This window comes from Telopea speciosissima, chromosome 1 (genome assembly GCF_018873765.1).
Source record: "Telopea speciosissima isolate NSW1024214 ecotype Mountain lineage chromosome 1, Tspe_v1, whole genome shotgun sequence".
In the NCBI taxonomy this organism is placed as follows: Eukaryota; Viridiplantae; Streptophyta; class Magnoliopsida; order Proteales; family Proteaceae; genus Telopea; species Telopea speciosissima.
The window spans coordinates 15,464,584-15,490,669 of NC_057916.1; the positions used below are offsets into that span (position 1 = coordinate 15,464,584).

Genomic DNA, 26,086 nt, shown 5'->3' on the forward strand with positions numbered 1-26,086 from the left:
AGTTGTTTCCTTTAATCATAATGAAAATTTGTTATCATACATTTTGTACAAATTTGTGCTAATTATTTCTCAGTTGCAGATGATACAACTTCCTTCCCAATAACAGTTACATAATCAACTGTAATTAATTTAAAAAAGCCCACACAACCGAGGCCTGGAGCAGAATTGCCTTCCATTAGCTTTTACCACAGCCATCACACCAGCCGTCAAACCAGCCCAAAGTACAGAAGATACAAAATGCTGTGCATTTCGCCCGACTGAAAATTTACCAAAACATGAAAGCCTCGTTAGTCAATTACTAGTGTATAACATTTAAAGCAAAGTAAAAGGAGTCATTTTGGAGAACTACAATACCTTGATTAAGGGTGAATGATGTCAGTGTAAGACCCCCAAATAATATAGCCGATGCAACTGGGAGATACTGCAGTTTTGGTTTACCCATCAAAACTTGATCAATATCAACATGGGATGGTTACTAAAGCATCAAAATTTTAAACTAGGGCCCTTGATCATCTGCTTCCCACAGTGTAACACATTCAAACTTTCCAACATTTTTTGCAATCCAATCACCTCATGGATCCAGACTTCCACTTGCTTGGTGACCTCTTAATTTGGCTGTATTGCCAAAAAAGTTCAACCACCAGGAATTGCCAATGAATTAACCACTCATTGTTTTGGGGAAGAGGGTTGGGTATGCCACCAGCTTTCGGTAAGCTAGCAGCATACACCAATCACAGGGTTGGACAGAGATGGGCAAGAGGGTTTTTTTCAAAGGTGACAGAGGGAGGATGACACATGCTGAGCACCCTGGCAGTGTGCCCACCCTTTTCCCTTGTTTTGGATGGCAAAAGTAAAGGACCAAATGAAAAAATTGACTACATAGTTGGTGGAACATGGTTCATCTGATGATTATGATTCTGCTAGTGGGATAGGTTCTGGATTATATGGTGTGTAGTGGGTGAATTTGTTGGCCACCAGAGATTTGATGGCAGCTGGTGGTAAGCACTGACATTTCTGATGAGAATACAATGCCTCAAAAAAAAAAAAAATAATAATAATAATATAAACTTGAAACTGCATACCGAGAATGATTCAAATCCATTCAGCTGGAATGGGGAGGGACTAGATCCATTTACAGTGTAGTGGCCGCTAATAAGATCCATCGCATCCTGAAATTAAGTGAGAATCAAGCAGTATCCAATCAAACATTGGGCTCTGGCTCAGTTAAATACAAGTGAAATATATTTGTAAGTAATAAACTATAACTTGTGTACAGGGAACCTGCCTGTCGGATGCCATCATGGAAGTTATTCAAGTAATATCGGGACAGAGAAGTCATCCCATCTTTAATAAGCCCAGACACAGTCTGCCTTCCAAATCTGCAGCATTATGGATTCAAGTGACTTAGTGAAAGATATAATAATCTGGCATTACCTTCATTTTATTCATTTATTTATTTATATATATATTTTTTTGAAATAAGAAACAACCAAAAACAATTCATTAAACTATGGTAATAAAAGAGATATAAATCAAAGTTCATGAACAAAATAATTAACCATCTGCTATACAAAAAATGTGACTATGAATATTGTTAGGACCATATGTAACAGCCAAAAATGGATCTACCTCACGAGGTCACTCTTCATGGCAAGTGTCCCAGAATACTCCAGGCTTATCTCGTCTCCTTGTTCAACCCATGCTAACAAGATTGAAATGTCCACAATGAAGTAGAAATTGCAATTAGAAAAGCAGCTTTTTCAATAGCATAAGCCAGAAATTTGAAAGGTTCCTTACATGTCTTGAATTTTTCATAAAATTCACTGAACTTGGATATGCACTCAGTGGAAGAAAGTGCACCCATCCTCCGCAGCTGTGAGTTTAATGATTCTCGAGCCAGGTAACTCTGGAAAGTTTTTAAGTGACATTTGTAAGATGGTTAGAGAAAAGTATGAATGCAGCATAACTCACCTCAAAATACATATGCACTCCTAAAATGTAAAATAAGACCCTTGTCAGGTAGACTAACAGCGCAAAGCAAGTAGATATTGGAAGAATGGAAAGGTTTTAAAAATAAAATTCCATATCAGATAATTGTACCATCTGACCAATTCTTTTGGGCAATCAAAAGGGAAGGCAATTGGCCAGAAAAGGGTATAGAATGGATCACACCCTTATCAGCTTGAATGATACTTGACATACAAATCCTAAAATGAAGCTGTCACACAAAAGTTGGCTCCAAACAATGCATCTGTTTCTCCCTATGTACTATGTTTATTGACTTGCAGAACTTGGAAGCCTGACTTCTATACGTTTCATCTGATTTTTCTCCTCTTGTTCTTTTTCTTTTATAAATTGGTAAATGTCAAAGGAACGGTGTATTTTTTTCATTTCAATGGCCATTGGCTCGCAGGTTGGCCTGCCCTCAACATCAAAATTTTCTTCCTCTCAGGCTCATGTATAGACCTTTTATTCAAGTAAATAAAATAGAAAAAAAAATTGGAAAGTGGGGGGGGGGGGGGGGGAGTACAACTTCTGAAGCAGGATCTAGAAGAGCCTAGAGGAGGACAAGTCTTTAAATGGTTCAAATAATCGAAGGATCACATATCTATATGATTGCAGAAGATAATTTAGGATACCTGGGTAACATTGGTTCGATCCAGGCAATCAATACAGTTAACCCTAACAATTCCTTTCTGCTCAGCTAGTACATTTCCTTCTGAGTCGATGAGAAAGTATCTGCAGAGCTGGAACATTAGTTAATTAAAAGTAACATTATTGATAACAATTACCTCAACTAAAGCAATTTAACACCAAAGAAATGCTAAAAATTACTTTTCATATTTTACCCTTGCTTTTCAAAGTCTTCAGAGATTTGATCATAGAGAAGCTGTACATTATCAAGGTTTGAATTGCCGCAATGGTGATGGAAGTCAAAATAAACGTATCTGAAAATTAAGTTAAAAGAAAACTAAGTTCTTTTAAATAAATCACCTCACCAAAACAAGATAATAGAATGCAAAATGCAGTATGTTGTTTGATTTCACCTATAACAAATGCAAATACAAGTAACTGACGTCCTCATGCTAAAAGTTTTCAATAGGTCACACAAAGAGTGGAAAACTGACAGCTCTCATACGAAATCCACAGTTCATATTGTAGCTAGAAAATTGACAGCTCCCAATTCTACAATTTATTAGGGTCACTCTATGCAATTGCTTATTGGAGGAGAGCCAGACGTGACCAAATCATGCATCCATGCTCTACCGAGACTCCAATCATTGATACTCTGGGAGTCGAGCTAAAGACACAGGTTTCCCAACATGTTAATGAGACTAAGAGCAGCCACTCTGTGCAAAAATGCCATTAGTTAGGACCATCGACCCTTCCCAGGGAACTGTGAAATTGGAAAGTGCAATTGAATGCATTTTTCAATCATTTTCTAGAATGAATGCAGATAGTTCGTTTGCGTTGGAATTTGTATCTTTTGGATAGATATCCGGAACACAGTAGCTTCAAAAGGTAATACTGATTGTGCTTGATGACAGAAATCTGTTCAAATAATTTCAATGTTTTATGACTATACCATTCAGTTACTGAAAAATACCCAAGCTCTTCAATCAACCATGTTGTGAACAAGTATAAATGATATACGAATCATAAAAGCTTGTGAATAGTTTTAATCCTCAGATTCTTAACAAGAAAATGCAAGGAAGAAGTGAATCCACAGAACCCCTTGCTCAGTTCCACTAATCTGTTAGATCAGATTTAGGGAAATAACCCACAGGAACAAAATCGCAGTGATTCAATGCTTGGTAGAAGCTGAAACAGAATTAAGGGTAATCAAATAACTCAACATCAAATACTCAGATGGGGCCGAAATTATGTATTAAAAAAATTATATCCTGCTGGTTATATGCTCCAAATTTGAGAGCGATCCAATGGATGGATCTGCAGAAACTACTAGGAACGGAATTAGGAGCTATTAGAATCAAAATTAAAATTAAAAGAACAGCCTTATCTCCCAATCCAGAAAGCCAGATGAGCACCTACTACTGGTCGAACAGTGCCCTATACGAAGAGAAGAATCCCTCCAAATATGAGACCCATCCGATGGATGGATGGGCTGGAAGAGTAGGCAGAACTAAGACCAAAATTAAGAAGAAAATTGGAATCGCAGAACACTGTTAATGCCAGAAAACTGAACAATTTTTGATAAATGATGAGATGAATATCAACGGTGAATAATGAAGTCATTAAGAAAAGAATCAAAACCAATTAGTGTTTTAAAACTACTACAGAAAATCACTCCCGTATAGTCTTAAGGTTTGCTTGAAGCTTGAAGAAGAAGAAGAAGAATGGCCTGGCTTCCCCACCAAGGCTTGAGGGAGGTTTCACCACCACCTAACCAAGGCTTCAGTATCTTGGGTTTGCTGCTGAATCACCACAGTAGCACATAGTTGTCAAGGCGTCGCCTAGGCGTCGACGCCTTGAGTTTGGACTCTCTCCAACGCCTTGGGTCGCCTAGACGCCGTGACAACTATGCAGTAGCATGCATCTTACAAAGAGAACTCAATAGAGGAATAGCCAAAACCATGGAGTAGGTTCCCCAATTTTGTATTTATAAAATATAGCAGTAAAGTATTACAAAACAGAACCCTCCATGCATGGGAGGGAATTAGGCAGCAAAGACTCTTCTAAATCTGCTAAAACAAGAATAGAATAACTAGTTACTAAAAAAAGAAAACTCAAAATAGAAACTACCTTATTAAGTAACTAAGTAGTATTACAAAATGAAAACTAAGATGGTCACAATCAACTAGAAGAATCCAGCAAGCATGAATTGATTTCTTCTCCACGCAAAATACTCATGGGGCCCCACACAATCTCATGCACAATCTTCTAGAAGTCCACCAAAGAGTGCTAACTGTGGGGCTTATTAGAAACCAGGATCTTGAGTAGGTTTGGGCATGGTTCTTAATCTCAGCTGAAACTGCAAATTTCAACAGAGATATCTCAGTTTCGACACTTTCTGAGATGAAACCTAAGGTCCATACTGGATCGTACCAGGTTTCAACCAATTTCGACCATATTTCATATATTTCGGTGGTTTCGACCAAAAAATACTGATTTTCGACCAAAGAAAATACCGAGTTTTGACCTGTTTCAACCAGCCCAGTTTCAGTACTTTCTACCAGTTTCAACCAAAAAATACCAAGTTTCGACCAATTTCAAACAGCCCATGACATTTCAAGTTTGGCCCAGAAAAGACCTTGGTTTCGACCAGGGTCGAAACTGGCCTCAAACCAAGATTTAGAACCTTGGTTTTGGGCCTGGTTTTTTCTCCTCCTATGCTGGTACTGCTTGAACTCTGTATCACCCCTTGACTTATGAGTAAAGGTGATAGCTAACCAACCAGCCCAGCCCGAAAAATTAGGGTGCAGGTTGAAATTTTCAACTACCGGTTCAGTTTGCTTTCAAAACCAATTAATAATTTGCATTTTGCTTACCAATGCTGGATACCACAGGGTTGTTCATATATGCTTTTCAAATGCAAGCCATAAATTTATTCACAGAAAATATAATATAGAAAAAAGAAGGGCGACATCTACCCAAGACAATACGTAGAAAAATCAACATACTACCAAAGGGAAACTAAAATGAAATATAATGGCCACAACAGTCTAGGCGTGACCGCCCCTTGATGCAATAGCACTTGACTGGTTGGACCAGCATGACTGAGTTGGAAACCCAAACCCAGACAGTACCAGTCCAACCCTGGTTTTGGTCCAACAAGGGTTGGAAGTAGTTTAGTTATTCTTTATTTCTTTTATTTATTTTGAGTTGGATACGCAGGAATAGGCTATTTAATTTTAGAGTAGGATTGCAAGTTATTTTAAGTCCTAGAGTCTAGGTAGGAGTCTTGTTGTTTTCCTTTATATAATTGCATGTATCTAACAAGGACAGAATAAAATAGAAAATTGAATGGATTGTGCTCAACATGTGAGTGAAACATGAATGTGCGTGTGTGACTCCTCCACCCCCTGCAACTGAGTTCCTTCTCAGATTTCTCCCAATTCCCCTCCCCCCCCCCCCCCCACAACCAATTTGCTATCAGAGCCAAATTCTCCCCTCCTTCCTTGTTCTACCTTCCTCTGTCCTATTTTTTTTTTTCTACGTTACTGTTCTGCCGTAACGACAGTAACCCCATCCCCTGCGCTATCAAACCCTAACCTTCCCACAGCAACCCTCTCTCTCTTCCATCTCTCATATTAACCCCATCCCATCCCTTCAACTCCTCCCAGTAAACCCTTCCTTTTTCCCCCCATAACTTTGACCGACTCCTCTTCTAGGGTTCCGTCAACTGAAAAAAAAAAAAAAAAAAAAAAAAAAGACCTTGAACTCTTGCGTCCACCCTTTCTCACTTCAGTATCTTCTTCCCCAAACCACCTGTGCTATTAACACAAGTACCCTAATCATGTTAACCAATGCTAAGACAAAAATAAATAAATAAACTTCAAATATGGAAATCATACACATGGTATGGTACCAGAGCTTTCTTCTTCTTCTTCTATCCTTCTTTTCCTTTTCTTATTTTACTTGGAAAAGTGTAGAGAGAAAGGCTAGTCATTTAAATGTCCATGCTTTAGAGAGAGCGAGAGAGAGCGAGTAGAATAGAACGAAATATGCACAGAAGTATGTACATAAAATAATTCACCTCACATGTGGAATCTTTTGCATCTCAGCAGCAAACGCCGTATTTAATTGACCTTCATCACCATGCTACAGTAGTAAGAAAAGAAGGAAAAATAAAAGATTAACAAGAAAAAAGAATAATGTTGTTAAAATCACATTAAACAAAATTTCAATTCATTTTAACAAGTAATATTTTGAACCAGCCACATCAAATAACACATGTAGAGTCTCCTCAGAAACACCACATATAAAGTATGTTCCTTAAATATACCCCCAACAACAAGGATGTTGCAATCAAAATCATAGTGACATGTTAACAATTTCATGGTGAAACAAAGCTGGTAGAAGTTGTAGGGGTTTTGTCAGTTACAAGTAAGCAGGTTACAATATTAGTGAAATTCATAAGAACCCCTGAACTGCAGCCCTTCACCCTAGAAACCAAGGTCCGAGGTCATTCTTTTTCTTTGAAAAAATGAAAAATAAGGCAAGGTGCAACGTTAACAAATTATGCTCATGAAAGGGCAATAAATTTAACGCCAGGTTTCTTGTTCAAATTTGACACAACTTAAAAGTATAGACAGACTTACTTTATCAGTTAGATCCACAACCATGACTTCTCCATATCGTTGTGTAAGATCATGAAAATGGCGCTCCACAACTTTGAACTAAAAACAAAAGATATAATGCATAAATATAATTGGACGATCATTATCAAAACTAGTGGACAAAGAGCAGGAATTTACATACTGTTTCTTCATGATTAATTATTTTAAGTCGTGGCTTATAGCTCAGATCCACAATTTGCTCCCAAAGAAGTGGAATCGAACCTCGAACCTAGAAACAATAGTTCTATTATGCATGGACCAAAACAAAATTCATATATACATAGACAAATTAGAGGTTCAACCATGGATCTATTATTGCAAACAAGCTAAATGTGAAGGAGAATATGGAGCCATTCTAAATGGATAGAGTAGATATAACATAATACCAGGTCAAGTTTCAATCATGTGATTGGTCAATCAAACCTTACAAATAACAAGGACATGAAAAATTACTCTCAGTAGACAAATTAGTTCAATTATTGGACAAAAATCCAGACTAAAATTCAGAAAAATTTCAGTTGATTGAAGGTTAAAGAATTGATCCCTGCAAATGAAAATTCTAGTTTCCCAAGTCCCTGAATATGATCTGTAGTTCTATCCACCCAAAAAAAAAGAAGATCTAATAAACAAAACAAGAATATCAGTCTTAATATCCTTGATTGTACAAAATTTACATCAGTTATAATTAAGGGAATCATAACAGCATTAAAATCTAGGAGAAAAAGAAAGCAAAATAAAACAGTAGATTGTTCCAAATAGATCAGAGTAGTGTCAACATCTTTGAAGAAGATATGAACACCATTGATCAACAAGACTCCAGTTCATATAAAAAGTACAAGAACGAAGAAGAAGTAGAAGCAATAATTCAGATGCATTAAGCAAATGAATGAATTTCTCTCCTCCAGATACATGGCAGCACATGCACCAAATTGAAAAGAAAGAATCAAATAAATGAACTTTGATAACCATTTACACTTTCAATCGTATTAGTGACAAAGGAAATATTTAGGACCGGAATTACTTCATCTGATTTAACCAAAAGCCACAATTTGATTTCCAACTCTACACATTGCACGAAAAATGTAGATGAGATTCAAAAGCTATCTTGCTCTCTCCAGGCACCTCAAAAGCTTAGAAGTTAGAACAACTTTGCCAAAAAACTAATTCAAATGCTTCTCAGGGGAAAATTGACATCTAATTCTTTGATTGGAAAGTGCACTTTATTGGTCTATTGGGAATTTCACAGAAGGATAATGTCAGCATCCACCATACTTGTAAGTCAGGAATGTTCAGTCAATTTACATTTTTATTTATTGAACAGGGTCATGTCAGTCATTTCACCACTTATTCTAATTTTACTAATACAAATTATCCAATAAGCAGGGTAATGAATATAAGTTATTATAGTCCTATTTCAAATTATTTGGACAGTTATTCCAAGTTGAGTTAAAAAGAACTTTCAATAGTTATGTTTCTTTGAAGGAATATGATATGAATAATGAGAGCTTGCTAGGGTGTTAGGATTTCTTCTGACCAAGTAATATTTGACGGATGATCCACAAGGAATCCGCAGTCACTGCAAATTTGTCCTTGCAAGAGGCATGACGACCATATTTAGATTCCTGTCCAGATCGATGACAAAGCTACGATATTGGAGTTGGCAAAGATGACACGTTGATGGCATTGTTGGTATGTCTTCTCAGTCACGTGAGTGAGATTGTGGATCGCCTGAGCTTGCCGGAAGGTTGCTAGAGAAGAAAGAAGATCTCCAAATAAGAGGAAGAACAGAAAGGATGATTTTCAACAGTCAAAGACTCAGATTAGATTAATCTGAACTGTTGGATCGTTTTGTTACTGCTTTGGCGTAATGAGTGCTTGTTACCCATAACTTTCCCCTTTTTTGAAAGGCTAGAGATGATGATAGCGGAACAATGTCTCATCGGCCACATTAATTTCATCGAAGTTTTAATATAAGATATTAATAATTGTTGTTCATTGAAGAAATTTGACCAGTGTTTGCAGAAACAGTTACTTTAGGAGACACGTTAGACCATATTAGAAAAATCTGTTTCAACTATCAGATTTCAAACCAAATTCCAGCTTTACATAAATGTAGAGTTAGACATAAAGGCGCTCATGTCTATGATTCACAAAACAAACTTCGAGGAGCTGTGCATTCAATGTCAAAATGTTCTAGAAAAATGAATACATTGGTCAAAGGAACTCCCAGAGCATATATTTTAGGCACAATACATAATTCTAGCATAGGCTAAGTTAACTAAATTTGGAGCAAAGTACTTCCTCGAGAACCATGCACAAGATACAGCTGTTAAATGACACAGTAGACCAGCTACAAGCAGGAAATTAGTAGTAATAGGCTACTAATAGCTCCACTGCAAAGATTTCACTTTGAGATAGAATTAGTAAAACATAGAAGTCTGAAGTGGAAAGCACAAAATGCAACAATACCAGCAAAAATGAGGATTTGAAACCTCCCAACTCCAGCAATTGCTCAGTCTCAATAAAATTAGCAGCATCTCCTTCAAGGTTAGCTCCTCTTCTCCACATTCTTGTTCCTAAGTTTGACCATATCATGATATCAAAACAAACTATATTTGCTTCCAAAAATAAGCAAATCAGAAAATCACGCATCAATTTTCTCTAGAGCATCAGACCTAAACGCCAAGTACACCTTCGTGAGATCAAAGTAATATTTGCTGGAGCATCTTTAAGCATAAACTGCACATTCTGAAAGCCTAAGCCTTGGTTAAGTTGGACAATGCAAATAGTTGAATGGATGAAGGAATCTCCACCAGTTTTGGATGTACCCCAACCATTGAATCAAATTTTAACCTCACTCCCAATTTTTCTCTTCGCTGAAACCAAAAATTTTCTTTGATCTAGATTGAAATCATGATAGAGAGAGAGAAAGAGAAGAAGGAGAAATCATGTAGTAATAAACTAAGGATATTTCCTTGCACCAGAGGAATGATAAATGGATCAAGCTGCAGCAAGCAAAAGTCAAGGCATATTAGTAACTGAAAATGTTTATATATCCTGTGTTTCTTGGCTGCCTAGTTCCTTGGGTAAGTTCAGCTCCAAATCTGCTTGGGATCTTGTTAGAGCTCGGCTCCCACTCGTTCCTTGGAGGAAGCTCGTCTGGTTCAAGCACCACATCCCTAGGCACAGCTTCACGACTTGTCACATTATGGTTTCTCCCAATTGTGACCTATGTTGGAATGCGATTGAAGATTCAAACCATCTCTTCTTTGAGTGCCCCTTCTCCTGCTCTATCCAGAAAGGGATCCTCTCCAAATGCTGGCCAAGAAATAGGAGGATTCTCCCTTTTGATCGTGAATGGATTTGGGTTGACATGACCTTTGGTGGTTCTACTCTTTGTGACGTGATTGGGAAGATGGCTTTCTCTACTACCATCAGCCACATTTGGATGGAGCGCAATCTTCGGAAATGGACCTCCAAATCCAGATCTGCTAATAAGATTTGGGAGTCCATCTCTTTTGAAATCAAATCTAAGCCTAGTTTGGTTGCTCCTACTTCTTGTATTGACATCCCAAAGAACAGACTAATTGTTGTATCCTGGGGTCTTTCTTCTCTCTCCCTTATCCCAGCTGGCTCCCCTGTTTGAGCTTCTGCTGCTGGTTCTTGTTTTCCTCCCTCCTTTTTGAGGACTGCTTCCTTTTAGTAATGAAATTTTTATTCATCCAAAAAAAATATTTACTAAAGAAACAATGTCTAACCTTACACTCAATAAGCTCTTCCAACAAATTTCTGTTCCATACAAAGCGAGGGTCAGCCTGAAAGGTAAGCATATATTTAGAACCTCAAGATATGTAATGTACTCAAATCACAGAAAAGGCATTACAAAATAGAAGAACATATGACTTAAAAATTAATCATCCAAAATTAGAAAAGAATTTAGGACTTGAAATTAACATGAGCACATAGCTCTCCAGAAATCAGAAAGAGACATTTTAGCTTAGAAGTTTTACGGTGGTATGTCATCGCAACAACTTTCTTAGTTATAAAAAAAAAGAACATCATAACCCAACTTACCTGTTTCCAAAGCGGTTTGCTAGCCCTCTCCTCAGTTAATTTGAATGTTCTTTGTAGGCTAGTAGAAATCGTCAGAAGATCGTGAAAGCATTAGTTTTGACAGAGGACATTCAACTCAGCACTCAGATAATAATCAAAGTAAAGCACAATATATTACACTACAAAACATGATTCATTAGAAGAACCTCCTGCACAGGTACAGCACTTACTTCAATGTCAGATCAATTCCATATGAATAATACAAGCCTGGAGTTGATTCCACAGTTCGCAACAGAGTCATGAAGTAAGCCTCATCCCTTTTCTGCTCAAAATGATGTCAAGTTCACTGGCTCATTATTTTTGAACAAAACTTCAGGTTATATAATTTAGAGGTTTCAGGAATCCTTACCACCTGAGAAGTTGAATGCCGCAAAGCCTCGTTACAGGACAGAAACTTCATTGACATAACTCGGAAAACGGGGAAACCAAGATAAGTGCCAACTTTTTTCTGAGAAGTAATTATTAGTATATATGCTCCTGTTACAAAAGTACTAGGATCAACGTAAAAATTTGCAGGAGTGATTTAAATGCCCATGAGACAGAAATTTTCCATAGCATTGCTGGCAGATAGATCATCTCAAGCTAGTGAAATACTCCCTCAAAGAATTTGGTGACATCCAAATCTGACATAAGCTCACTGACAAAAAGGAAAACAACCTCTTTTTTTCTTTTTGGGTGGTAGAAACTCCTAGAGTGGATACCTTCTTGCTAAGTTTTTAAAGCCAGTATGTTGCCAGAGATCCAAGATGAAACATGTCTAGAAAAATATTTATTAGAAGGAGGTGAATTTATTGCACTAAAGAAACCCTCTTTTCCCATAAACGCCAAAATTAAAACCAACCACGCAATTGTTGATTGAGAATAGAAGACAAAATGACAGACTTATTTTATATGCTGTTATTACTACATTTAACAACAGGTTAAGTTGCGCTATTGCAACCATCAGGTTGCAGGTTCGAAACATGGAAACAGCTTCTCCGGGAAGTGGGGGTAAGGCTGCATACATTTGCCCCTCCCAGACCCTGCATTAGCGGGAGCCTCGTGCAGTGGGACACTTTTTTTTTTTTTGTTACTGCATTTAGTTTCAAATTTGAAAATGTAATTAACTAATATCCTCAAGAAACATCCACGGGGCCCATGGCATGGAAATATTTGTCCATAACAGCTCAATTTGACTAAGCCTCATCCCAACTAAATGGATTTGGCCATGGGATCCTTTTTTTCCATTCAACTCTACTCAAAGCCTTACTTGTTCTCAACCCCAATTCATGCAGGCCTTTTCTCACCACCTCTCCCCACGTCATTTTAGGTTTGCCCCTAAATCTTTTAGCTCCTCTAATCATATCACTTGTCCTTGTGCATTTACATTTCTTAGCCACACATGACCACGTCACCTCCAACAAATTTCTCTCAACTTATCATGTGTGGAGCTTCTCCAGTTTACCTCTAACGTGTTCATTACTTCTATTATCTTTCTTGGTTTACCACCCATTCATTTCAACACCCTTATCTCAGCTACATTATTTTTATTTATATGTTGTTTCTTTACCGACTAACCTTCAACTCCATACATCACTGCTAGTCTTATAGCTATCCAATAAAAATTTTCTGTTAATTTTAGTGGACTGTGCCGATCACACAACACTCTAGAAGCAAATCTACACTTGTAGTGGCAAATCTTAGCCCAGTTTTTCTAGCTGACCAGACTAATCTGTTTTAAACCCCCTTGTATCCACAACATTCTAGAAGCACCTTTCCATTTTATCCACCTTGCTCTAATATTTGGCTGTAAAATTAAAAGAATCAATAATTTAGTTGCCAATTCTTAGCCCAGTTTATCTACCAGACTGGCCGACCAGAACTAATCCGCTTTAAACCCCACCCCCCCTTCTATCTGGGCCAATTAAGCTGGTCTCAGTTTCACTTTTCTGGGCCTATCTAATGGCCAAGTTCAGGTTTGGTTTGTAGCCCATACAACCAGTCAGCCTGTCCTAACCATAAAAAGTAAAAATAAAAAACTTCTATTTTTCAATGTGGCCCACCTAGTCTTCTTGAACCTAGCACAATTAAGAAACAGAGTGCAGTTTGCGTTTCCTGGCCCATTTAAAAACTGGTAGGCACAGGTTGGCATATAACATGTATCACCAAACGAGGTTAATTGCTACCACCAATTTACCCTGAACTACTTTAAGGTGTCATTCCTTAAAAGGAACATTAGAATATTTTTTTAACATATATTAAAGCCCATTTTTTCACAATACTTGCATTAGAAAGGTCAATTGAACTCCATACTGGAAGAAAATATACCATCAATCTTCTCTTGCACGTGGTAAATAGGAAAAAAAAATTACCTAATCTAAATTCATGCCCACAAAGATGTACCTGCAAGTAATCGTATTGTTCCAACCACGCCATAAATTTTAGAAACTTTCGATTGACTTCGAGAATATGAATCACCTGCATCAATTAATAAAGAAACCAATCAGTGCTTCCCATCACAGATAAGACTCAAACTCTTTAGCTTAGAGTTTTTAGGTCTCTTATGTGCTAAACATGGAAAGGACAGGACTAAGACCTGTGTCCAGAATATTTACATGGTGCACTGAGATTGTTAATTACTTTACGATCTATTCTCATTTAGCAGATTGTCCAAATTTGAATTGTGTCAGAAAAGTTTCACAAACTCAACAAAACTTACAAGCCAAAACTGCATATAAGATCTAGTGATTTCAGCTCTCATCTTATAGTTTTACTGTCCTTTCATGCCTCTTTTAGTCATAAACAGAAAACTACCAGCTCCTTCGACAGGTGGGTCACCTAAATTTCTTCACAGGGGAAAATCTCCTATTTCAATCATATGAGGGGATGATGTGGCCAATCTAGACCATGAAGTAGACAGATTACCGCTGCATAGGCCATGCATCCAGTTTTCCTCTCCATTCAGCTGCAAGCCACCATATATTGGACTCTCCCTCGAATACCAACATAAATTTCAATTTTTTAGTGAAAAAAAAAATGTATTTTCCCCCATGGTTAAGTGTGCTATGGCAGTAATTTCCCACACGAGCAAAGAGGTTGACATAACCAACACATGGTGCCTTTTCAACTACCAAAAACCTGCCATATGAATATTACTTGGACACCTAGACTTACTTGTTAAGTGATGCACATACTGGGAAACACTGGACCGGACCTTTCTGAGTCAACTTGGACATCAACCAATTCACTCAAAGATCGGTCAGGTTTCCAGTCTGATTGCTCTTGTGCCTCAACAACCCAAATAACTGAAGCTTTGACTCATGAAGTCAGATGAGCAACACAGTTAGTAGCATTGAAGCCCCAGTAACAGTACAATCCATTGAGATAAACAAATTCAGGAGTTCAGAGTTCATGTAAGCAATGATAAGTGGAAGAAAAAAAAAAGGTCCCATATTAAGAGAAGGAAATATCAAATGAAGATACCAACCAGTGTGAACGACATAATCTATGATGATAGAGTCTTCGAAGAGAGTAAATACTCCCTGCAGAATGTAAGGGTGGAGAAGCATGAATTGCATCATGCTTAGTTTCATAAAGTGGAACAAATCAGGTGAAGGAGCCTGTTTTAGCTCCCAATCTTGTCCAAAAGTTTAGGGTTAACTGAGCCCAGAACAGTTCCAATGAATGAATTCATGTCTGATATGGTGGCCACTGCCAGCCAGCCAGCCAGCTAGCCAGCAAAGCCTCAGTAGGATTTACATTGGTCAGAATTAATGGAAACTCCAATCTGGATGAAACCAAATTATCCAATAACCAACGTTAGAAATCAGTACGTCTATGATTAATTGCTGGATAATTGGACTGTACTAGAGAAAGGCAGAGTAAACCATTCAAACAATACAATCTTCTAAACTCAACAGAACTTCGAGCAAGTTCTCAAGTTTTCAGACACTTTTTAGAAAGAGATGAGTTTAAGAAAGTCTATTTGATGAACGCCTGCATGCAATGCAAGTCAAATCATAAGATACATGTTCTCTGTTTACATATTCCAACCTCTCTCTCATATTCATCATTTGAACTCATGTATTCATGTGACATAATATCTTTGTTTTGTATCTTTGCATAGTTTATGGATAAGTTGATTGTGTCTGCACTCTCCAGGAACAGTTCACATTCTGTAGAGTTTTAAGGGGTATTGAGAATCAAAAGATATATATAAGCTGGACTATATCTAATTACGTTTTTTTTTTTTTGGTAAAACTATAACGAAATACTTGGGTGAATTTCGAAAGGCCTTATTCTTATGCCATACGATTCTCCAAATGATTAAGTTTGAATTCATCGAAGAATATACCAATATGAACATCCATGCCTCTGAAATTCGACAATTACGTGATTGATGAAACATTGTAGTTCCGAAGGTGATCGTATTAATTAGAGCAAAGAATGAATAGAGGACGCAAAATAACCCAAAAGAAAAAAAGGGAAATGATGAGAAAAAGCGCTAACCAATTTGCGTCTCAATGTTGCCATCGGAACGACAGATGGAGAAGGCTTCATCGGGAGAATCCAAGGATCTTATCACAAATTTGTCAGGGAACTCCAGCAACACCATCTGTTCGCATAGCTTGAATGCCCCTGAAGAGACGAGATTTTCCATTTCTCTCTATCTCCCAAACACGTAAAGAACAATCAGCATAAAACCCTAGAAAGCTTCTCAAGCTCGAACCTTGCAACACTTACGACATGAATCGAGAAGACTTTAACAACTCGTCAGCTGACTCAGCCGGTCAGCAGCCCCAAGGGATCAATTCCCAACGGCTTTTTTAGTCTAAATGACGTTACTAACGATTAGTCTTTTTGGGGTTAAAAAGTAATAACGATAAGTCGTTTGAGTAGTTATGCTCTACTGTCTAATCATATCACACACTATTCCAGTCTCGTTTGCCTTTACCCCGCCTTTGATGTGTGAATATTGTTCTTTGGGTAACCAACAAAAAAAATTATTAAAGCCTCCGATTGGGATCTTTCCATTGAATGGAAGCCTAATGAGGCATCCAGCGGTGGAGTTATGTCGCACATATCCTGACAGTACAATATCGAATTTCTCACTAAACATTCATTGGTTGGGATGATCATTGGAGAAGGATCCAAATACATTTGCTTATGAACCAACATGACACTCGAGGATATCCAATAAGGGTGGGTTGGTCATTTCACATAATGATCATTGTGAAATTTGAAGGGTGAGTCCGTAATAACAATAATCTAATTGTGTTAGATATGAAAATTAAATTCTTCTAATCTAATAAGTAATAACCATAAGTGATCATTGAATTGAATTGGTGGTTACTTGTTGCTCTAAATTTTAAAGGAAATTGACTAGGTTAATGTGCTCTTGGTGGCAATGGGGTAGAGTGCTTTGTAAGTCTTAAGGATTTTGGTAAAATTGTGCAAAAAGTATTTGGTGTGTATCGATATTATAAGTACATTTGAAGAGAAGTATTGTAATTTTGTTGAAAAATAAAACTTAAAAAGTGCATGAAATGAACCAGCTATTTGTTCTTAAAAATTTACAAAAAAGATGGAAACATATACTACTTTTTTTAATACACGCATCGTGGCATATGTGCTAGATACAAGACAGGGTGAAATGAATGTCCGCTCCCCAGGAAATGCAAAATGACTGACCTTATTAATGTTTTGGCGTGCTCTACCATTTGTCTCCACAAGCATAAGGGTCACATTCCCCCCTCCCACCCACCCCCCACCCCAAAGTTTTCTCATATATCAAAAATAAATAAATAATTCCTAATAAAATATATAAATATGGGGAAAAAATAATTATCATATCAAAGGAAGATTATTTCCCAATAACAAATGATTTACGATATGAAAGGAAGGCCAGTTGTCTAATAATGGTTTTGTTTCTCATTATCTAATTAAAGAGAAACTTGCCAACACAGGGGATGGATAAGGATAAAGGATTATTCCCTTACAAAAAGTTATATTAGAATATTAGATACCTTCCTTTTAACGTTAACACTACTGGCTGAGTCACCTGTAATGGATGCAATCGTTTTCCCATTTTTCGTTTATTTACTATAAAAGAATTATAAATAAGAAAAAAAAAAGTAGTGTTTTCTTTTTAGGGTGTTGGGGTTCTAGAATAGACGAGGAATAGGTCTCAAAGGAATATAAGCCTCAAATCAACTGCACTAACAGCTGTCCTAAAAGAGTCAATTTAGCAATTTGTGTTGCTTAATAGAAACAAGACAAAAGATTATATGCATTGTATATGCCTTCCACTCTCATTCAGTGGTTGAAACGTATGCAACTGGGGATACAAAATGAGTCCAATAAATAAATTTATCATGGGAGTAAAAACGCTACCTTGGCTTGTGCGCTACATTACCCCTGTGTCCAGATATATGAGAGCATGAAATGACAGCCATCGCTTTCAGAAAAAGATAGAAATTTTTAGGGACACATGAACCACAGTGTCTAGCCGAAGGGGCAACAACCGCAACATCCCCGCTCCCACCCAGGTAACGTTTCTATTTCCCATTTATCATATCGATGGAAGATTATTTACTAAATGAGATTTAATTTTTTTTCTTTATTTTTGGTAAATTATTTATTTGTTTACTTGTATAGAAAGAGGGGGCGAGGGGGAAATCCCTTAAAAGTACTTGGTGGTCTTGGGTCCAGGATCTTCTATAGTATCGACGGGGTGGCGGTGCACATCCAGGGGCACAACAGAGGCCATGTGTACCACATGGCACACATGGCCTCTGCTGTGCCACCGGATGTACATCGCCGCCCTGTTGGTACTGCAAAGGATTTTAATTCCTAGTATAGATATCCTGAGGTGTGGGCCCCACACTCTCCCCCACCCACCAAACCCCATTCTTTCCCAAAATGCTACAATCGTTGGATTCTACTGAGCTTTCAGTCAAGGACAAAAGGTTCCAATCTAATGGTTAATGTACAACGCTGGAACTAGAGCCTCAAGCTGCCCCATCTCATCGGATCTGAAGCCCAATGGGGCATCTGACGATTGAGCTGTGCTGCACATATCCCAACGGCTAACTAGGAGCACGTTGAGATATGTGCAGCACAGCCCAACCATCGGATACCTCATTGGTGAGTGGAGAGGAGTCCAATCCCATCTTATCATTCCCCAAATCGGAAAAAACCGTTCAGAATCTAGACTTTAAAATGACCTCCTCACTACTCCCAGTTTCACACAGCTGACACCTTTCCCTCACTTGTCGTAGGCATCTCCGGCGAAACCGAAAAGAAAGAGGAGAGAAAGAGAAAACATGTCGGGACAGGACCTCTCATCGTATCCTCCCCTCTTTGTCCAGACAAGCGACTCAGAACGGTCGGTGGGATTGGTTTCCGATTCCTCCCCACCGATCGTCGATGACTGGGATCCTTTCCCTATCATCGATTTCCTGAAACTTAACCCGGAGGAGATCGGTAAAGCTTGCAGGGATTGGGGAATGTTCCGATTGGTCAACCATGGAATCCCTGAGGAGCTCTCTGCTCAGCTTCAAGAAGTGTCCAAGAAACTATTCTCTCTCCCATTCGAAACCAAGCAGGCTCAGCTCCAAAGCCCAATGTCCTACTTTTGGGGCACCCCTGCCCTCACTCCCAACGGGGTGGTTGTCAACCAGGGCGTCCAGAAGGTGAATAGGGTGGAAGGGATATTTGTGCTTCTGAGTCAATTGTCTCAAATGCCGCCAGGAGATGATGATGTTCCAATGTTGAACTCTTTCAGGTATCCCCTTTGTCTTCTTGTTGGCCTCTTTTCTCTTTGTTTGTTTGTGGAGTATCTTGATTAGAGGAATCGGAATCTTCCGAATACGGTTTCTCAGAAAAAAAAAACTGAGTATATGGGGCTGACTCTAGATATAGGGCCATAGGACCGGGTTCTGTGAGGGCTTTATCTCATTGAAAACAGTGATTTTACGCATTGATTGGATTCGTGAAACAATGAATCTCATGGTTAGTTCTCATCCCTATTGTTGAAGATCTAAAATACCTTTCATTAGTCAATTTAGAAGGACAAATCTCAATTTAGAAGGACAAATCTTATGATTGAAGAGATGATATTTTCACCACAGGTGAAGGAAAACTTGATCCTTACTATATGGAAATTCTGATGTCAGTGTGGATAGTGATATCAGAATTCCATTGAATGAGGAAACCATCACCATCTGGTTGTTAGCCTCTTTTGGCAATATGGATGGTTGATTTGGTCATTTTAACGGATGGAAACATACTGTATCCTTTAGATAGATCGTGAATCAAATTCAACAACCATCTAAATTTTATGGTCTGCCATATATATTTAAAGCTTTCTTCTATGATGAGTTAAAATTAGATATAAGTAGAAGATGACCTGGATAACATGTCACACTTGATTAGTACTTATGCCTTATCCGCCAAGCAATGAAAAATTATTATGTACAAGCAAATTTCCAAATATGTACATTTTTTAGATTTTATATATAAATACATAATCTAGGGAGGGGATATGTAACACCATTGCTATTATTTGTTGCATGATTTTTTAGTTACTGTACAAACTTTGTGCATATGTTGTTCAAGTGATCACATAACCTTCTCAAATTTCAATCCGATTTCATATTATCACGTGCTTAAATAATATTTTGTAAATTATTTCAAGAGGTGAACCTCATTCAATGAACAAGGACTAAAGTGAAAAAGGTAATAGACCCCACCTATATGTGATCTTATAAATCATATATACAATTAGCAAATCTTCATCTCTTTTTTATTTATTATTAATTTTCAAGAAAATTCCCCACATGATAGCTTGGGAGGGGGAATCTCTCTCATGCCACACTAAATGCGATGTAAAGAAAGATATCATTCACATGAGACTCACAAGCATGGTCTTGGACTCTTTTTTTTTTTTTTTTTGGATGAATATGGTCTTGGACTCTTGGTAGGAGACAAACATTTTTTTTAAAAAAAAAATCCTTGAGAGGGAGATAGAAACTTTTTTTTTTCTTTTATCATGTTTAAATCATACATTAGTTAGGTTACACATAGGGCATACAATATGGGGCATTTTGGATCATTATTATGTCAATCTCATGGTGATGTTTTGTTTTATATGTAAAAAATATAATTTAGTAATTATATCTACATGGTGATAGTTCATTAAGTTCTCTATGGGAGAGGATGAAGGAGGTGAAATGATCGCTTCGCCCCTCATGAAAGGCGATAATGATCGTCCGATTGATGTTATCGTGCACACTCTCATTGGCACTGTACGCACCTGAGGAGCCTTGTTCCCCCACTGAGAACTTTTGTCCTACTTTGTTTTTTTTTAGTATGATGTTTATAGTCATGAATTCATGGTTGGTTCCAAAAACAGAAATCTATTGGAGGAATATGAGAAGCACATGGCTCGACTAGCTAGGTTCCTATTCGAAGCTCTAAGGAAGAATGTAGACATGGATCCAAACTCATCTCAATCCTACCTATCAGAAGCCACAGGGGTGGTTCGGATCTACCGCTACCTTCAATGCTCCGAACCCAACAAAGCAGAAGGGATGGTTGCCCATACCGATAGCTCTGTTCTGTCCATATTGAACCAGGATGAAGTGGGAGGACTACAAATCTTTAAAGATGATAAGTGGATCGAAATAAAGCCAATCACCAACACCCTCATCGTTAACATTGGTGACATGCTCCAGGTGTGTTTTTTTTTTTCGTTTCCATAACTCATAGTAGGAAATCATCTTGCATAAAATTTCATTCATTATTGTACTCCTTTTGTTTCGAATTACTAAAAGTGTAGATAAGAGTTTCTGTTCCTTTACGATGATAATGTCCCTTATTGTTTGGATGGAAACTTGAGAGGTGGAGGAGGCATAAGGAATATATGCTTTTGCACATCTGCCATCCATTTCATGGGGTTCGTGGAGAGGATGGGGTGGGAGAGTTGGGATATTAAATTTTGACTTTCAAAGAAAATTTTCGTTTCTTGACATGTTAATTTGGTTGACTTTTGAAGGTGGGGGATTTTTTTTTTATAAACTTCTATAAAATTTGATGAGATTTTGGAATGAGTGGAGCGACGGGTACAAAAGTGGAGGTGTCATTTCACCCCCCACGGCCCCACTAAGTCTCCATTTGGATAAAGGGGGAGGAATTAAACGTAGACAAAAGTGAAAGTGAAATGTATCAGTTTTCTTTTTGATAAACGCCATTTGGTTGGTCTAAAAAATAATGTAAATCATCTTAAACGTGTTAAATTTAGTGGTCCAACTCAATTATATGAAAATCTTATATTAAAATTTTTCATTTGCAATCTTAAATGATGAAACTATTATGCTCCTACCTAGGAAATTTTCCCTAATGAATTATCGAAAGTCATCCTACTCACATTCTCTCTTTGGAAACTATTACCTTTTTCAAATGTAGCTATTGCAAAAACTGGCAAGAATTTATGCTGTTAGAAAAAATTAAAAAGGTGCAAGAAGTGTCTCTTTCTTTTACTTGGAGAGTAATAGAAAAGCTTTCCTCTTCCTTCACATTTCTTTCCAATCAAATAGATTCTTACTTGCTTAGAGTTTTGTTTCACATCATAACTTCAAGTTTTTAATTTGTTCAACCATAATTAAGTCTTGAATCATAATTTTTAAGTTTTTAAATATATTTATCAGTAATGGTTTTCTTTAGGCCCTATTTGTTTGATGGGAAGGATAGGGTGAGAATGTTGTGGGATTGGATTCCACAATGTAGTGGGTTAGGAACAAAGGTGAGATTTTAATTTATTTCCTATGAATAGTAACCAAAGTCTTCTTTTTTTATAAGACTTTGAATAACATAGGGGTGAGATTTTCAAATCTCACATTCACAGACAAAACAATTAATGTTGTTCCTTGAGCTTTTGTAACTTCACCACCCCAAATTAAACGAAAAAGATTAGGGTGGGATTTTGAAGTGCCACATCAGCACTTTGCCACCCACCCAAACTCTCCCATCCCACCTAAGTCCCCGTCAAACAAATGCGGCCTTAAGGGAGAAAAATCTCACCACAGCTGTGTACACAAGTTCTATCCATGGGTCTCTTCTTTTTAAAATATATATACTTTTTCATACTCCATGAGATCTTAAATGGTGTGAAAACTTAATGGACTCCATGTCACCCCTCTAGTTGTTTAGCATGTAGGAACCTAAACACATAAGTACATATATAAAAATCAAGTTATGAAAACAAGATTAAAAAGATCTTTAAGTATAGAAACAGATTGACAGTTGAAAATACAATGGAAAAATTTTGCATACATTTGGATCATATGATTAAGATTGACTCTTTTCCCCTCTCTCCTTTCCCTTTTTTTGAATCTAATAATTTTCTTTAAATAATATGTGAAGGCAATGAGTAACGATGAATACAAGAGTGTTGAACATAGAGTGATGAACAAACGGGCGGAGAGGATCTCAATCTGCTATTTTGTGTTCCCTGAGGACGAGGGTGTCATCCAAAGCACAAAGTACAAGCCCTTTACTTATAAGGAATTCCAAGCACAGGTTCAAAAAGATTTGAAGACTATTGGTATCAAGGTAGGGCTCCAGCGCTTCAGGCTTTAGCATAGAGAGCCAGCCAACCTCAACATTCCCCCCCCCTCTCAATATCTAGCAATTGAAACTAGGATTTCTTTCATGAAAAACCAGAAAAATAATTATACTAGAACTGATGAAGATTCAATAATAATCTGTTGAGGAGTTGGTAACTATCATTCCCATTGGTTAATTTTTTTTTATTACCAGTTAAATACCCTTAAAAATTTTTTGTTTTATTGGGCATATTTATTTGATTGAGTAGATCCAATGTAATTTTTTTATCAGTAATCCCATTTCCAAAGATTGCCTTAGGTAGATGCTTGCTCCTCTCGATCAAATACAAAACAAGGTCTACTCCTCACTGGAATATGATATGAGAGGTTCACCATGAATATACACCTCCAAGATAAAACAATTCTCTAATTACAAAAGATGATCGACCTTCATCACGGTCAAGCCTGGCACACTGGATCCAACCCTGACATCTCCAAAGAGGGATACTTCCCTTTTGGAACCCACATCCCTTGAAATGGAATAATTCACTATCCCTTTGGATTCATAAATACCCTCCTAGGGTTTTGTATTTTCTAAAATACCCCGTAAGATTCCATTTTCTTGATTGCCAACCTTGAAGCAGGAATGTACAAGTGTAGCAGCAAAATTTCGTCCACACTAACTGGTTTTGATTAGGGGTGGCATGTATTAACCGCACTGGTTAGATCGACCGGCCTTGACCGAAGAAAATACCGACTAGACATGTTAACTAAACATGCTATGCTATAGGACCGGCCAATTATTATTCAATCATTCTCGGTGCAAGGTAGCAGATCGCCAACCGCCCGAGCGGTATCAATCGACTAGATAACTGACTAGTACCAACCGACTTGAGCCAGACCAGAAAAGTGCAGGAATGATCCCTGGGTATGGATCTGAGGTGTGCGATAACCGTTCTTTAAATATAAAAGTTTTTAAGGTGGGTGGTTTGGGCAACTTCAAATAGGCAAGTGTATGAGCCCAGAAAGAGAGAGAGCCTCCCTGCAAAAAGTACCAAAACAACAAAAGCAATTGCACCAGCCGGGAATCGAACCCGGGTCTGTACCGTGGCAGGGTACTATTCTACCACTAGACCACTGGTGCTTGATGATTTAATAATTACTTCAACCTGATTTTAATAAACAAAAGCACCGACCGACGGACTATTCGCAAGTTACAACTTACAAACTTACAATTTACAATTTACAACCATACCAAAACGTCAGAAACAAAGTGCAGACAGCAGCAAAATTCAACTTAGAAACCGATCCAATGCTAATGTGCGAATCAACCACAACAAATCCTCTATGATTCCATAACTTTATAAGTAGTTAAACAAATATTGTTGTACATCAGATCAGCTTCAAGCCTTCTAGGCATCCCATTTCATACAAATTTTGATTAAATCTCACATGAAGAGTTGAAGATCCATTCCTGAAACCAAAAGGCAATAAGCAATAACCCGGAAGAAGAAAGGGTAACCGCAAAAACAAAAAAACCTAATTACTCTTGTTGAACAAATACGCAAGCTCGCCCTTCTCGTGCATGGACGATAAGATATCACACCCACCAACCAATTCCCCATTCACAAACACCTGAGGGAATGTAGGCCAATTGCTGTAACTCTTCAGAGTCTCCCTCAACCCAAAGTTATACTCTTCGTCCAGCACGTCCACGCTCTCGAACTCCATCCCTTCGTTCTCCAATATCCCCACCACCCTTTCTGAGAACCCACACAGCGGAGCACTTCTCGATCCCTTGATGAAGGCCACCACCTTGTTCTCCTTCACTAGCCTATCAATTAGCTCCTCCAATGGCACCGTCAGCTGCACGTGCCTGCCCGGCGTCAACCGGAGATCCGGTTTCTTCTTCTTCTGCGGCGACTGCCGGAACCACGTGGTGTTTCCCGATTCGTTTCCCGGTGGGACCTTTCCGGTGGCTCCAATGTGCTCCTCCATCCATGATTTCCACGCTTGCGTTAGGGCCGTTCGCTCAGGCTCATCCACCACTCCCACCTTACACAGACAATTTCTCAAACAGTTAGTGTGCAGTCAACAACAGCTTATTTTTTTTGAAGTTATAAGTCTAAATTCTCTTACCTTGACGGATTGGAAGAGATCGGGGACTGATTTCCGGTGGAAGAGAATACTGGCTCCGATGCTTCGCGAGATACCGATGAATTGAAGATCGTTGTTCTTATCGTAGACGGCGTATACGCCAGAATCTGAAGGGATTTGTGTGGCGAGTTGTACTGTTTCATCAGGAATGACGAAAAGCTCCGTCTCTGAAAGTTTCTTAAGAGCAGAGACAACGGTGGAGGAAGGGAATTTTCTGCCAGACTTGTCGAGCTTCGAGGATAGAGAAGGAAAGGAGGTGGAGTGTCTGAGATGGGAATACAAAGAAAGATGAGGGGCATTCTTGGGGGCACGAGAAAATAAAGCGCAGAAAGAGGAGCCTGGAAGAATAGAGGGGTTGATTGCGGCCATGGATTAAGCTCTTAAAAGCAGAGTGAATGAGTGAGACCTGAGACTTGGGAGAGATCGAGTATCGAAGAAGGGGAAGGGGAAGGGTCAAGTTTTTTTTTTTTTTTTTTTGGGTCGGTAGTAAACCAAACCATTTTTTATATTTCGTTGGTCGTTGCAATGGATCATCGAGAAAAAGGATCTCATATAGCATGAGATTTTCAGTCGTTGGATTTAGATGCATCTCATGATTGTTGTTTGTATATTCAGTAGACGCCGTCAGATGGTCCTACATATCCTACTCTTGTTAGACAACATCAATATGCTTTGCATTCTTACCAAAAAAAAATGCTTTGGACGGTTGATATTAGGACAGCGAGAGATCAAATGGGGGGCTTTTGGTTATTTCGATCGAACATTTATGGCTGCATATAAACTTTTGCATTAAAATTGGAGTGGAGGAAAATATCTAGAGAAACCATGATTTGGGTTGTAGAGGGCAAGTAGCCCCGGATCCAGATCCTCAACTGCCGGGCAGCCCGATAGGACCGTGCTGCCCAGACACAGTGCTACGCGCAAGACTAC

At 38.2% G+C, this 26,086-nt stretch overlaps 3 protein-coding genes and 1 non-coding gene across 8 annotated transcripts; 1 reads left to right on the forward strand and 3 right to left on the reverse strand.

Moving 5' to 3' along the window:
- Window positions 1-5: 5 nt before the first annotated feature.
- LOC122668688 (phosphoinositide phosphatase SAC8-like) lies at window positions 6-16,128 on the reverse strand. 4 transcript variants are annotated; one of them, XM_043865226.1, is made up of 20 exons: window positions 15,903-16,128; window positions 13,797-13,871; window positions 11,767-11,891; window positions 11,585-11,679; window positions 11,376-11,433; window positions 11,060-11,116; window positions 10,273-10,306; window positions 9,977-10,057; window positions 9,771-9,877; window positions 7,444-7,530; window positions 7,284-7,361; window positions 6,719-6,783; window positions 2,850-2,948; window positions 2,640-2,739; window positions 1,798-1,906; window positions 1,630-1,702; window positions 1,286-1,379; window positions 1,083-1,169; window positions 355-421; window positions 6-257 (listed from the first exon to the last, which is right to left on the reverse strand). In XM_043865226.1, exons 1-20 carry the CDS (start codon window positions 16,051-16,053, stop codon window positions 130-132), a joined length of 1,770 nt encoding a protein of 589 aa, XP_043721161.1. In that variant the 5' UTR covers window positions 16,054-16,128; the 3' UTR covers window positions 6-129. The 4 variants fall into 4 exon arrangements, 2 of the variants coding, with proteins under 2 accessions (XP_043721161.1, XP_043721167.1); XM_043865232.1 differs by lacking the exons at window positions 6-257; window positions 355-421; window positions 1,083-1,169; window positions 1,286-1,379; window positions 1,630-1,702 and adding an exon at window positions 1,972-2,024 and having other exon boundaries at window positions 1,804-1,906; XR_006333917.1 differs by lacking the exons at window positions 6-257; window positions 355-421; window positions 1,083-1,169; window positions 1,286-1,379; window positions 1,630-1,702 and adding an exon at window positions 1,972-2,024 and having other exon boundaries at window positions 1,851-1,906; window positions 2,640-2,747.
- Window positions 7,785-25,561, reverse strand: LOC122668714 (bifunctional monothiol glutaredoxin-S16, chloroplastic). 2 transcript variants are annotated; one of them, XM_043865250.1, is made up of 4 exons: window positions 25,139-25,561; window positions 24,539-25,054; window positions 11,576-11,579; window positions 7,785-7,797 (listed from the first exon to the last, which is right to left on the reverse strand). In XM_043865250.1, exons 1-2 carry the CDS (start codon window positions 25,523-25,525, stop codon window positions 24,539-24,541), a joined length of 903 nt encoding a protein of 300 aa, XP_043721185.1. In that variant the 5' UTR covers window positions 25,526-25,561; the 3' UTR covers window positions 7,785-7,797; window positions 11,576-11,579. The 2 variants fall into 2 exon arrangements, with proteins under 2 accessions (XP_043721185.1, XP_043721188.1); XM_043865253.1 differs by lacking the exon at window positions 11,576-11,579 and adding an exon at window positions 15,312-15,315.
- LOC122668708 (gibberellin 2-beta-dioxygenase 8-like) lies at window positions 18,681-23,075 on the forward strand. The gene is made up of 3 exons (XM_043865244.1): window positions 18,681-19,179; window positions 20,809-21,130; window positions 22,818-23,075. The coding sequence occupies exons 1-3, from the start codon at window positions 18,719-18,721 to the stop codon at window positions 23,031-23,033; spliced, it is 999 nt and encodes a 332-aa protein (XP_043721179.1). The 5' UTR covers window positions 18,681-18,718; the 3' UTR covers window positions 23,034-23,075.
- TRNAG-GCC lies at window positions 24,073-24,143 on the reverse strand. The gene has a single exon. It is a non-coding gene; the product is annotated as a tRNA-Gly (tRNA).
- Window positions 25,562-26,086: the final 525 nt, after the last annotated feature.